The 14,566-nt window shown below is 40.4% G+C and overlaps 1 protein-coding gene across 4 annotated transcripts in view; it reads left to right on the top strand.

Annotated features, from left to right (window-relative positions):
• Positions 1-14,566, top strand: part of SIPA1L1 (signal-induced proliferation-associated 1 like 1) — a 211,149-nt gene that overhangs the window by 169,579 nt on the left and 27,004 nt on the right. For 3 of the 4 annotated variants that reach the window (XM_011983133.1, XM_011983134.1, XM_011983135.1), the window contains 2 exons: positions 2,488-2,606; positions 6,799-7,241. In XM_011983133.1, the coding sequence (XP_011838523.1) occupies positions 2,488-2,606; positions 6,799-7,241 (562 nt within the window). Of the gene's footprint in view, positions 1-1,985; positions 2,049-2,487; positions 2,607-6,798; positions 7,242-14,566 lie in introns of all 4 variants that reach the window. The other variant, XM_011983132.1, reaches the window with a different exon arrangement.

Raw genomic sequence — 14,566 nt, 5'->3', positions numbered from 1 at the left:
TTCAGCACCTAAATTAAAACACCAGACTACCAAACTAAGTGCCTTCCTCCTCCTTGTTAATTTGTTTTTGCCTAGAATAAGTACCTTGAGAGATTGCTTGGTATACTTCATGTCAAGTTAAAAAACAAGACTATGAACAAAGTGGGAAAGAGATACAATTATTGTTTAGTCATATCTGTAGCTTGCTTAGAATCTCTTTCCTCCCTGATGTGCTTTTAAAAAAAATTCTTCTCACTCTGCTATTAAGCTGTCAGCTAAGGAAATGTCTTAGCAGTACGAAACAGCTGGGTGGAAGAGATTTGCATTAGCAAGCTCGCGCCCGGATTTCTACTGCATAGCCCTTTCTTTCTATATGTGTGTTGTTTCACAATGATACCATAACACTAGTTGATACAATAACATTTTGCCATGAAACAAGATTTTCAACACAGGAGCCTCAGGGATTTGGTACCAACGCAGTTGATGCATCATTAACGTGAATCTAGATTGTTAGACTGTTGGATTTTTTCCTCCTTTATTTAATCTCTAGTTGCATCAATGTAGGATAAAAAAGGTGTACATTTCAGGACTGAAAAGGATAACCTTATAAGACAAGACCCATCTGTTAATCTTCTCTGCAAATTCATTGTTCTGTCCTGTTTTAATGACTGTGCCCAAGTAAATGTACTAACCATGGACATGGCAAGGAGTGGAGATGTATTCCACCAAGACAGGGGTTGAGGAAGAGAAATGGAGTTCCTAGGTTCTGAAGATATGCTTTGTTCCAGTAGCTTCAGTGAGATGTGCCTTGTTATTGAAGCCATCTGTCATTCTCTACTCTTATCCCACCCACCCCCACACAGAAAACCTGAGCATATTCTGATCTGCTTTTCTACTCTTGACAGAGTGTTTTAAATCCCATATGTTTTGATACTGTTGAGATGGTAATGACACATGTGAAAAGGATCCCTTCTTCAGCATGACTTTAGCAACTTTTTTTGGCTCCTGGTGCAGGCTTTGAACAAGGCTGCCAGCAAGCCCTTTGTGAGGCGTGCAGTGTCATGCCTGCCACACTCGGGAAGTCACACAGTGTGAGAAGGGATGGAAAGGGTAATTACAAGGTTCTTCCTAGACCCCTGTTCATTCTCTCACACTAACCTCCCTCTGGTCTTTTTTTCCCTGCATCCACTTTACTTTAGTGGCATCCCACTCTTAATAGATAAGACTTAAAAATGAATGTAGGTGAATTTTTAAAACGTATTTATCTTTTTCGTAAGGTATACCTTTTTTAAAAATAAGATACCCCTGAAGTCTGCCAAAGAAGCCTTTCACCACAGTACAAGAGGTCCAAGTGGTGGCCTTTCACCATTGAAAATCCAACCCTTCAAATAAAATGTTAAAATAATTTTAAAAATAATTTTTGATATCCCAGCATTCCAGAAAAATAACCCAGCCTTTCCTAACTGGCACATCAGACGGAATCAGAAGGCTTAGCTGGTATAAGCCATTCCAGGGAGAAGTCAAGAAAAATAATTGTTGCATTTTTATTACTCAGTACCCAATATTGAGTATATAATGGGCTGACCTTTCTCTACTCAGTTTATAAGAACAGCATTCTCTAATGACTTGCACTGATTGAGAATGTTTACGAGGTTCTTATTGGTTAGGCATCAGTGTATTGTATCAACAGGTACCCTCCTGACAGTGGAGACAGGAGTTTAGCTTACTGACTTGGCTCACTTACCTTTATGGCTGTTTGCTTTTCTGCCTCTGCTTTTGGAAATGGTCGAGAGTCAGAGTCAAGGAGTATTTTGCCCTGTCCTCTACGTGTTAGGAAGGGTGTTTCAGAGGCCCAGGATTCTTGCTATTAGCTGTAGTGGTATTATGGAGGATAAATTCTTTATCTCTCACTTTTGGAACCCCATCTTGAACGCCAGCTTGGAGTCCCAAAGGAAGCAATTGTTTTAAGTAAACTAGTTGCTGTGTGTCTTTTCTGTTGTGCTCAGCTTACAGTTATAGAGGACCTCAGGATTTCAATTCTTTTGTCCTCGAGCAGCATGAATATACAGGTAAAATATTTCCAAAGTGTCATGGTAAGTAACACGTGATTGCATCCATGCCTGTCTAGGTAATGTAGACCAAGCTAGGTTAGCCACACTTGGCAATGAATGAATTTCATAAATTTAATTCATATAATCCAAATTTTTCCCCCCAAACCAAAAGTTGATTCTGAACTTTGCTGCGTTGTTCATGGCCTTTGGTTTGGTGGTACTTGGCTATGCTAATGTGTATGATGTGACAAGTTGTCACCAGCTGCAAGCTTTATCCATCAGCCACTTAAGTTTCTGACCTGCTGTCTATCATATAGACTCTTAACAAGCTTACTGCTGAAATGCAGAGTTTGCTGGTCAGTGAACTGAAAGATGCAATGGCAAGCCATCTTCATTTGTCACCATGTGCTTGCTTCTGCTTAGTGCCTGCACCATAATGTCCTATGCTGTATTCCAGAGCCAACATGCCATCTCCCAGCAGTATCAAAGGTACTGCCAGCTTTCCGAGAGAGCCCCAGTGGGAGATTAATGCGGCAGGATCCAGTGGTTCATTTGTCTCCAAACAAACAAGGGCATGTAAGTTAACTGTAAACTTAAAAAAATATTAGATTCCTAGCAGTGTACCTTCCTTGCACTGTGAAAATGCTCTGCTGTTTTCTCTACATGGCCGAAGAGGAAATCATTCTGGCAAAGGGTGGTCGTTTGCTGCCATAGCCTTGCAGTTTCTGCTGCTATGGCCTTTCGATTGCTTTGAGATAAATTGTAACTCCTCATTGCTGTGCTTCTGCCACACCCACAGGTCTGGTCATCTGATTCAATCACTAACAATCCTGGAATGTTAGGAATGGAAATGTATTAGAAGTTGATTTTTTTTGCTTACACAATTGCAAGCATGAGATGTGGTTAGAGTGTCAGTCCTGCTCCAACCATGGGAGGACTCCAGCAGGACTGATGCTCCAACCATATCTTTGACTCTGCTGCAGTAAAGGAGGAATAGGAGACAGACAGCTTCCCCTGTGCCTCCTCTACCACTTCTCTTATCTTTCACAGCCATACACATTTCATCCTTTTGCTATAGTAATACACACTTCCTTCTCACAGTAAAATTGGGAATATGAGGTTATCATTCTCCAACCCGCCTCTTATTCTTTTTTTTTCTCACTCTTCTTCCCTGATACCGCTAATGGGATGGGACACCCTCCCCATGCGGTTGATTTCCTTGGTGTGTCTGTTCACTGGAATGTGTATGTTTATATTCACGTCATTCTATAGAATGAGGAAATACTGTATTTCATGCTTACTAGTTCACTATGGAAGATGCCCAGAGAACTTTAAATGAGAGATGCATGTAAGTTTTGCTGTAGAAAAATGAATATTGAGCCAAAAAAAACAAGGGAGAGTGAGCATGCCCTGCACTTTGCTCTGAAGAAAAAGATTTGCTGAGGAAAATCTTTCTTTTTTTTTTTTTTTTTTTTTTTTTTTTATTATGAGATGGAGTCTCGCTCTGTCGCCCAGGCTGGGGTGCGGTGGCACGAACTCAGCTCACTACACCCAGCCTACTGAGCAGAATCTTTCTATGAGGAAAATATTTACTGAGACAAGTTGTGACAATGTGATATTGTCACAATTCTACTTGTAAATGATAGATTATCCCAACTGATCTATAAATTTCTCCTCATTAATAATTTTTATACTGATTACATGATAAAATAATATTTTGGACAGGTTGGGCTAGATAAAATATATTATTAAAATTAATTTCACATGTTTCTTTTCTACTTTTTAAAATTTGGCTACTAGAAAATTTAATATTACATGTATAGTTCCCATTATGTTTCTGTAGAAATGTGTTATATACTTTACACTCTTGGTACATCTCAATTCAAACCAGCCATGTTAGAAGTACTCAGTAGCCACACATGACTAAGGGTCAGCAGATTTCCCAGCAGAGGTCTGGAGCTAAAGAAGTTCTGTCCTATTAAGAATAAATGAAGGTTTTATTACAGCACTTAGTAAGTTGTTATTGAGGAAAACTAGAGTAACACCAATAAAGTAACTGGGATTGATTCTTTTTTCAAGGGGAAGAGATGTTTCACTTTGAGATGAAACTGGTGGCTGGGTGCGGTGGCTTACCCCTGTAATCCTAGCACTTTGGGAGGCTGAGGCAGGTGGATCACTTGAGGTCAGGAGTTCGAGACCAGCCTGGCCAATATGATGAAACCGTCTCTACTAAAAATACAAGAAATTAGCCAGGTGTGGTGGCACACACCTGTAGTCCCAGCTCCTCTGGAGGCTGAAACAGGAGAATCGCTTGAACCCAGGAGGCAGAGGTTGCAGTGAGCTGAGATCATGCCACTGCACTGCAGCCTGGGCAACAGAGCAAGACTCTGTCAGAAAAAAGAAAGAAAGAAAGAAAGAAAGAAACTGACATATCCTACTCCTGCCCCTCCCCTTAGCCAATGAAGAGCCTGCTCCTTCCTCCACCAAAAGACACACACACAAACACATGCACACACGCAGTTCCTTCTCTGTTCTTTTCTCTTAATCTCCATCATCCGGACTTCCTGCCTCCCTCTAATTTAAAATATTACTTTATTCAGATATCTTTTAAATTCTTATTTCTTTGGGAAATTCTATAAAATGTTCTTTCTAAGCATCTAAGCCAGCATATGGAAAGAGTTCCATACACTTTTTAAATTGAGATATAATTCACATACCATAGTATTTACCCATTTAAAATATACCATTGTATTTACCCATTTAAAATATACCATTGAATGGTTTTTAGCAGCGTATTCAGAGTTGTGCAGCCAGCACCACCTGATTCCTGGGCATTTTCATCACCACCACCGACTGCTTGTCATCCCCTCAAAGACCTAGACAGTCACCAGTTTCTCTCTCTGGATTTGCCTACTCTGGACATTTCATACAATGAAATTATACAATATGTGGCCTTTTGAGCCTGGCTTCTTTTGCTGATTATGTTCCCAAGATTCATCCATGTAGCATGAATCAGTATTTCATTCCCTTTCATAGCTGAGTAATATTCCATTTTATGGATATACCCTATTTTTTAATCCATGTATTAGTTGATGGACATTTGGATTTTTTGTTTGTTTTACTTTTTGACTATTATGAATAATTCGGCTGTAAACATCCATGTACAATGAAACATACATTTTTATTTCTCTTGGGTATATACTAACATAGAATTGCAGCTATTTTCCCATAGTTACCACCCCATTTTATATTCCCAACATTGCCAACATTCATTATCATCTGCCTTTTTGATTATAGCCAAAGTGGCATCTCATTGTGGTTTTGATTCATATTTCCCTAATAACTAATGGTATTGAATATTTTTTGATGTGCTTGTTGGACATTTGTGTTTTGTTTTTTGTTTTTTGTTTTTTTGAGAAATGACTATTCGAATCATTTGCCCATTGTTTAATTGGGCTATTTGAAGCACAAAAGTTTTAAATTTTTATGACGTCCAATTTATTTTTTTATTTTGTTTCATATGTTTTTGTTGTCATAGCTAAGAAACCGTTTTATAACTGGAGGTCCCGAAGACTTACACATGTTTTCTTGTAAGAGATTTATAGTTTTAGCTTTCACATTTAGATCTTTGATCATTTGTGAGTTTATTTTTCTATGTGGTAAGGATCCAACTTTATTCTTTCCTTTTTTTTTTTTCTTTTTTTTTTTTTTTGAGGCAAGGTATCGCTCTGTCACCCAGGCTGGAATGCAGTGCAGTGGCATAATCTCAGCTCACCGTAGCCTCAACCTCCCGGGTTCAAGTGATCCTGCCACCTCAGCCTCCTGTATAACTGGGACTACAGGCAGGCACTACCACGCCTGGCTAATTTTTGAATTTTTTGTAGAAATGGGGTTTTGCTGTGTTACCGAGACTGGTCTTGAACTCCTGAGCTGAAGCAATCCACCTACCCTGGCCTCCCAAAGTGCTGGGACTAGTGTTCTTTTCACCCGACTTCCTAAGTGACCCAGACAATTATACCCCAGCTAACCCCCTAAACACCCAACCTCATATTAAACCTGAATGGTACTTTTTAGTTTCATACGCAATTCTGTGATCTATTCCTAACAAACTAGGAGGCATATTAACACTTCTATTATCAATCCTTATCCTAGCACTCATCCCCTCTATAGGCATAAGCCGCTGCCCCAGTTCAACTTTATTTTTTGCATATGAATATTCAGTTCTATCACCATCGTTTCATGATAAACCTAATTTTTTTCCCATTGAATTACCTTGGCACCTCTGTATAAATTTTACCTCAAAGCGTGTCTTAGAAGGCTGTCTCCTAAATAGAGGCTAGTCGGGGAAGGAGAGCTCTCTAGGAATAAGTCTTATATTCAGCCTTCTATTTACTCTGAACAAATAGGGCTTTTAGAATTAACATGCTTTCTAATTATAATCCCTTTGGAAATGTCATTTCCTTTCTATTTTAATATACTAAAACTTTAATGACAATTCAAATTTCTTCCTATTAGTATTGATACTTTAGCATAAATCAAATAATGAAAAACAAGATTAAAAAAAAAACCACACACACATTTCTAGTACTCTTTGCCATGGATACTTCTGAGTGGACTAGAGTGACATAGGTTCCCTGTCTTACTGTGAGTTGTCATTATTGGAACTTTTAGGCCTTCATAACTAGAAACTAATCACAGTGTCATTTCTGTTATTCTGTTGTTCAGGAAGCAAAACTTTGCACTCAAATAAATCCTGCTTCTCTTGCAGTCTGATAGCCACTACTCGAGCCACTCCAGTAGCAATACTCTCTCCAGCAATGCGTCGAGTGCCCACAGTGATGAGAAGTGGTACGATGGGGACCGCACAGAATCCGAACTCAACAGCTATAACTATCTGCAAGGCACCTCTGCTGACAGTGGCATTGACACCACCTCTTATGGCCCCAGCCACGGCAGCACAGCCTCCCTGGGAGCTGCCACATCATCACCTCGCTCAGGACCAGGCAAGGAGAAAGTGGCACCCCTATGGCACAGCTCCAGTGAAGTAATCTCCATGGCAGATCGGACTTTGGAGACAGAGAGCCACGGCCTGGACCGGAAAGCAGAGTCTTCCCTGAGCTTAGACATACACAGCAAGAGCCAAGCTGGCTCGAGCCCTCTAACAAGGGAGAACAGCACCTTCAGTATAAACGATGCTGCTTCCCACACAAGGTAACCACTCTTCCCTGCTGTCTCTCCGATGCCCAGCGCAGACTTAAGCCCAGTTCCCTGGCCTCAGCCCACTTTACTTTGCTCAATAGTGTATAAGAAAAGGAGGTTTTTCTGCAGTGACAATTATTTTTATATGTTTAATGTCTTTTACTTGCCTTCAAAATACTTTAATCCTGCAATTTTAGTGCATTATTTTAAACTGTGAGAAAATTTTGCAGATTCATTCTTTTTTAAGTTGGATTTGATTTTTTTTTTTTTTTTTTAATTTTCCTGGCTACCACAATTTGAGAGGAAATTTGTAATTTTGTAATGTTGGCTTTGGTGAGTGATAGGGAATATATACTGGGCCAAGCTTTTGAAGACTACGTTTTTAAAATATTGACCATATTTTTAAAAGAAAGGGGTCTTTTCTGAGTAACAGAGCATCGTTTATGATGCCAGGCACATCCTTTACATGCCTCTCTAGCCAAGAACTTCACTTACCTGATATTTTCATAGTAACTTTTTTTTCAGTAATTGGCTCCTGGCAGCGATGGGTTGAGAGTAGGGGATGTCCAACACAAACGTGTAGCTAAAATTAGACACACCTTTCAGAATAGGAAAGTACACATTCCCCTGTATCCTTGGAGATCACACCTCTAGATAAATACTGTTTGTCAATTCCTCTTGATTTGAGCCTAAAATCCCAAATGTGACAAGATCCATATAGGGAAGAAGGATTCCATCACTGTCTTTTTAGGCCTGTTAATCTGTGTGTGCTTTCTCCTTTTACCTTCAGTTGTTGTCAGTCATTGATCAATGTGTGAGAGCATCTAGCCTTGCTATCTTCTGGGTCTGTTATGATTATGACCTCAAGAAAAGTAGTAAAGGCTGGGCATGGTGGCTCGCACCTGTAATCCCAGCACTTTGGGAGGCTGAGGTGAGCAGATCACTTGAGGTCAGGAGTTTGAGACCAGTTCGGCCAACATGGTGAAACCCCATCTCTACTAAAATACAGAAATTAGCCGGGCATGGTGGTGGGCACCTGTAATCCCAGCTACTTGGGAGGCTGAGGCAGGAGAATTGCTTGAACCCGGGAGGCAGAGGTTGCAGTGAGCCAAGATCATGCAGCTGCACTCCAACCTGGGCAACAGAGTGAGACTCTGTCTCAAAAAAAGAAAAAGAGAAAGAAAGAAAGAAAGAGAGAGAGAGAGAAAAAAAAGAAAAGAAAAGAGAAAAATAGTAGAGAGGCTTAATTTAGTTTTTATTTTTCAAATGGAAATCCAGGCCCATAATCTGTCAGTAAACCCCAGATAACCTTAAGGAGAGAGGACATCCTCTACTTAATTTCTACTTAATTTAGATTCCTTTCACTTGACCAGCTAAGTATTCCGTTTTCTCATGGAGTTTCTATCATTACTTATCATTGAGTTTCCCTTCATTTAAAATGTCAGACCCTGTGGTATGAAGCTGAAGCCTTTCACAAGTGTTGTTTCTGTTTACTGCTACCACATTGCAGATCTCAAAATGGTGGTGATAGGTCTAGAAACTCATGGCTTCCAAGCAAAATGAAATTGGGAAAGTAGTCTCAGTATTCTTGAGTACTAGGTATTCTGTTCCACAATTAAGATAGTAGATTGTTTGATGCAAATGGTGTAAGAGATGTGTTTGCCAAAGTAGAACAGGAAGTGGGCATCAGATGCCATAACCATATAGACAGAATCACACAAGACACTCACTGGCTGTTCTTGGCACATCCCCATCTGAGTAGATTGTGCATTGACTTAGAACATTTTGCAGATCTGAATAGTTTCTCTCTGGTTTTTAAGTTTAGTTTGACTCCTATTTCTTTGGTTTTCAATCTGTCATTTTGAAAAGAGGATGCCTTTTTTTAAGAATATCTTCCATCTAAAAATATTTCTCTGGTCCAATGTGATGGCAGAAGAAAGTTGGTTATAGAGATCTTGTCTCAAATGGCATCACCATGGAGTGAGGTTGGAAAGAGCTGGGCCCCTGAAACTGAAGCACAGAATGTGTGGCTGTCCCATTATCTAACAAATCCCACGGGATCAACAAAGCTCCCTGAAAAAAGCACCTGAGTTTGCATTATCTGAATGTGCTGACTGGAGCTGCCTGAAGGCCTCAAAGGATTATCTAAATTTTCTGCTTCTAACTGGAAGAATGCAGAATCATTGAAATCATCCTTTAGAAATAACTCTCCTATTGAAAGTCAAACTTACTAGAGAAGAGAAGAATGTGGCCGTCCAGAGAGGGTGGCAGAGCTTCTCACCCACTCATTTGTTGAGTGACATTCATTTCTAGACTCTGGTAAGTAGGGATGTTTTGAGACTTTGGTATGTTGATCTTGGCAGAGTGAGTTGGATAATCAGAGCTTTAGCAGCCTGCCTTTTCTGGAGGAAAGGGGACTTAGCCACCAAATGCACATTGCTATAGAAAAACTAAAATCACAGCAAATTAGAGTGTTTGTGTCCTCAGAAGACAGGAACAGCAATTAATGTAGAGATGTCTTGACAGTGCTTAAAAGAGCTTGTACCTGGGACTCAGTGACAAAGTCTAAATTACAGTGATTAAGTTTCACTGCATCTTTCTGGCTGGGCTCCATTCCTACCTTCTCTGTCCTCTAGTTTCCCTCTTGATGATCATGCAGATTTTGTGTAGCTCCTCATGAGAGCTGCATTAATACAGGTTGGTAATTACATAGAGTTGCTATATTTGAATGTCATTACACATACTGATAACTTTCTATAACTAAAAAAGTCTATCACTTGCTCTAAATTATTGCTCCCTAGAATATGTGTGTCTATGAAGCTTGGAAATTTAGGGAGAAAATTTATTTTATTTTATTTTTTGGTAATGGATGTTTCACTTTCAGATCTTAAAATGAACCACTGGAAAAAAAAATGATTAGTGGTAAGCCTAGGAGAGGTGAAGATAGTAGTAATTTAAGGCCATTCTTACCAGCAGCATTCATTTTCTTCTTAGGGTTCTGGCCTTGGCAGTAGGCAGTGCCAGTTTGTGTGGCAATCAAGGACCTCCTCAGTCAGTCCAAAATGCTCTAGTCCTGCTGACCAGTGCTGTTTCAGATGTTGGAGCTTAATTTAAGACCACACATGAGAAAGCTAAAAGCCCTACCTCAGGCTTGCACAATAGACATCTCTTCTGTAACTGACTGGCCTGACTTGTTTTGGTGTCCACGGTTGTTAGCCTGCCATTCTCCAGGTCTCAAAACTGGCTTCCTCTTGCTTCCCTAAGGCCCCCTCAGATACCTGTAGCCAATTACTACCCACTTATGTGATCACATATACCTTTTTACTGCCATCCAGTCAGTACAACACGATTTGTCACCCAATATGTTCATCCTAAGTATATTTGCATAGGCTGTGCCAACATGAACACAATAGATTGATACTCAATACATGCCGATGAGCAAATAGAAATAACTCGCTGGGCACGGTGGCAAGCGCCTATAGTCCCAGCTGCTCAGAAGACTGAGGCAGGAGGATCATTTGTGCCCAAGAGTTAGAGGTCAATCTGGGCAACATAGCAAGACACTGTCTGAAAAAAAACAAAGAAAGAGTAACTTTTCTTTTATGTTTTTTGCCTGATGACTCAATAAACCAGTTCAAAAGTTACATAAATCCTCAACTCCTGGCTCCTGGAAAACCACTATTTTGAAGGTTATTGTATGGATGCATCAGTATTCGCACAGAGCTGCAGTGCTTCTAGGGGTAGTCATGAGAGCATACATAGAGTCCTTGTGTAGCATTAAGTCTTCGTAAAGTCATGTCTACATATTTAAACTCTACCAAGTATGACAAGGAAGAACTTCAGAACAGCTTCTTTGCAAATATCAGTCAGGATCTAGATATATGTTGGTCAGTGTCTGACATTATCACTGGAAGAACTGGTTAAAGACCAAGAAAAATGCCTGCCCACAGTTGTCAGCACAGTTCCATTTCATGAATGTGATTTTTCTGGTTGACCTAATAAGTTAACTGTTCATGCCACAAAAGCTGTGTTTCTTGAGAGTTGAGGAAAAGAAAGCCTTCGCGTGTGTGGTTTACACTGAACATTAGGACTGCCTCAGGCTACTCTGGCACACTGGGCGGTCTGTGTGCCTCGGTGTATGCCCTGGTGTGTTTAAATTTTGTTCTCTGCACCCTCGTTGTCATCCTATGTATGTGAGAAATATGCCTTCCGTCTTTGTTTGGAAGTTACTTAGTTGTCTTTATCTGTACATTTCCTTCTCTAAATCTTTTCTGCCTGGAATTTTTTTTTAAGTTACTAACAATTAATTGCCTCTCTTTTATATTTTTTCCTTAAGATGAGAATGTTATTTTTCTGAATATTATGGACTAACTCAGAATTTGAAAGTTCAACCTCTGACATAACAAAACCAGAACTTCTCTTAAGAGATGTGGTTAGCTCTATTTGCTTTAGCCTAGGTTGTGGGTATGGATCATTTTAATTGGTAGTTTTTGCTTTGTGTCACTGCACACAATGAACATTCACAATTGTGTAATATCTTGCTGTTACACAACAGAACTCCAGGTGATCTGGCCTAAGCGATCTTACCACACCTCTTCCAGCTTTTAGGGGGTGAGTGGTTATTTTATCCAGAACCAGTTACTTTTAGTAACCTCAAAGACTGAAAACTAGAACCACCGAGGAAGAAAGTTCAAGTGAACCTTGAGAAAATGAGCCCTCTGTCAAGCCACAGATGCTTGATGCAGATCTCACTAACAAAACATTTTTTTACTTTGTTCTGTGAAGCAACTAATCCATTCATTCAGTTGATATAGCAAGCCCAAATTCTTCAAGTGTCATTAAATCATAAGGCCCAAAGGAATTCAGAAAGGGCAGAGAGCCCATTCTTTGTCATATGTAAAGCATTCTACCAGGATGAGAATTCATACAATTGGTTTATTGCGGGGGGGGGAGGGGGATGAAAAAAATAATCTCAAAAGATTTCACAGCTTTTCTCTCTCTCTCTCTCTGTCTTTTAAGACAGGGTCTCTCATTTTGTCACTCAAGCTAGAGTTCAGTGGTGGCCCTGTAGCTCACTATAGCCTCGACCTCCTGGGCTCAAGTGATCCTCCCGCCTCAGCCTCCTGAGTACCTAGGACTACAGGCATGCACCACCATGCTAAGCTAATTTTTAATACTTTTGTAGAGACAGGGTCTCACCATGTTGTCCAGGCTGGTCTCATACTCGTATGCTCAGGCAGTCCTCTCACCTTGGCCTCCCAAAGTGCAGGAATTACCAGCATGAGCCACTGAGCCTGGCCCACACAACTTTTCTAAATAATTTCAGTATGTAATAAGTCCTCTCCCTTTTCAATATTTAATTCCATTCCTCTAGCTACAGCTTAAATACACAATTAAGAGATAATTTTTTTTTTATGAGCTGAGTGTTTTCTCAACATGAAGACTTTTGACATCTAAGATTCTGAGAACATGTGGTTGGCCCTTTTTGCCTTAACCTAGTTATTGGACGTAGATTATTGACTATAAGGTGTTCATTTGCAAAAAAAGAAAGAAGGAAAATTTGGTATAGCTCTCTACCCCCAGGCAAGTTGAGAGAGGAACATAGGGAAAATAGATTTGGAACCTGAGACCCTGGTTCAAGTCTCAGTTCTACCACTGATCAGCTATGTGGCCTGTGGCCAGTTGTACCATTTCACCTGGCTTGTCCCTCATCTGTAATCTAGGAGATGGCATATTGGCCATGGAATACACCGTAGGATCCTTAAGGTGCACAAATTAAACAGATACAAGCACATGGTGACAAATGAAGATGGCTTACTATTGCATCTTTCAGTTCACTGGCCAGCAAACTGCATTTCAGCAGTCAGCTTGTTCAGTCTACACAATAGAGAGCAGGTCAGAAACTAAGTGACTGATGGATAAAACCTGCAGCTGGTGATGTGCCGTGTCATACACATTAGCATAGCCTAGTACCACCAAACCAAAGTCCTGTTCCACCTACTAGATGGCTGTTTTTATATGTTTGTTGAACATAAAAAAGATTATCAAATGTATTGCAGACTGTAAATGTCATTTTAAGACCAAAGGTTTTTTGTCATTTCCTTTTGTAAACTCTTCATCACCTGCCTTAACACTTTTCTAGTGACTTTTCTTTTAACAGGCAGGTATCTCCCACAGCTCTTAGAACTACACTTTGTGTGTTTCATCCTATAATCATATTTTCTCTTCTCAAGCTTCCGGCTTTGTTTTGTTTATCCTTTTTAGATGCCAAACCTGCACATGACACTCTTCTCAGCTATGGCCAATAAAATGATAATGTTCATAGATATCTTGTTAGCTCCTTATTAAATAGCTTAGCATTACAGGCTTTTCAACTTCTGGTCCACAATGATCCCTGAGGCTTCTGCTGCTGCATATAGCTAGCCACTCATTTCCCTATGCTGTATGTATTAGTATGCCCTTATACTGTTAAATATCTGCCTTTTATAGATGGACAGTTTTTCTTTACTGCAGTCACTTGGATATCTTCTTTGTCAACTTAATCATCCCTACTTCACTTGTTTGTTTTCCCCCCAGTCCTTTGGAATTAGTGTCTTCTAAACTGTGTTCCATACTCTATTGGATAGAGTACAGAATTGGCTAGTGCTGAACACAGTGGGAGGAGTCCTCCTTAATCATTATCCTCCACATTATCTGTCACCCAAAGGCTTGTTATTTGTACAAGCAATCACAGGAAACCCGATCAGCTCTCCTCCCCTTGGTATTAGACCAGCATTCAGCCTTTGCCCAGATTTTGCCACAGCCATTTGACAGGTGACTAATTGCTGCTCTCCGCTTCCTGAAAATATCATCTTTAGCAGGCGAAGCTTGTCTGAAACCCCCTCGCCATGCCTAAATAGTAGATGACTCCAAGTTTTCCCATCAGCAGCTTTCTACAGCCCAGACAGTGGCTAGCAGATGTTTTTCACAGGATGTGATGGTCTCAGTGACGATGCAGGAATTCCTAATGGTCTCCTCAGGCCTCATAGGTTCAGCACTCAGGGCCTTGATTGATGACATTCAGGCTTCCCAATCCTGGGTGGCTCATCGCTTGGCAAAGTCAGCAAATAGATGTAAGTCCTCCTTGTAAAGCAGCACCCGCTGAGAGTAGCATCTTTTTTGCAGATTGGTCATCTAGCATCCCCTCCTATAAAGCTTTGCCATAGCTGGGAATGTAAAATCAACAGATTGCAGCACATGTGGTCCATGGTTTCATTTGAGCGTCAGGTCAAGATAAGAAGTTTGGACAGATTCAGGCTGTCCCAGATCCTCGGTGACCTCATTGCCCCTCCCTCCCT

The sequence above is a fragment of the Mandrillus leucophaeus genome, unplaced genomic scaffold (assembly GCF_000951045.1).
Source record: "Mandrillus leucophaeus isolate KB7577 unplaced genomic scaffold, Mleu.le_1.0 Scaffold246, whole genome shotgun sequence".
In the NCBI taxonomy this organism is placed as follows: domain Eukaryota; kingdom Metazoa; phylum Chordata; class Mammalia; order Primates; family Cercopithecidae; genus Mandrillus; species Mandrillus leucophaeus.
This window is presented reverse-complemented; position numbering and strand designations above follow the sequence as displayed.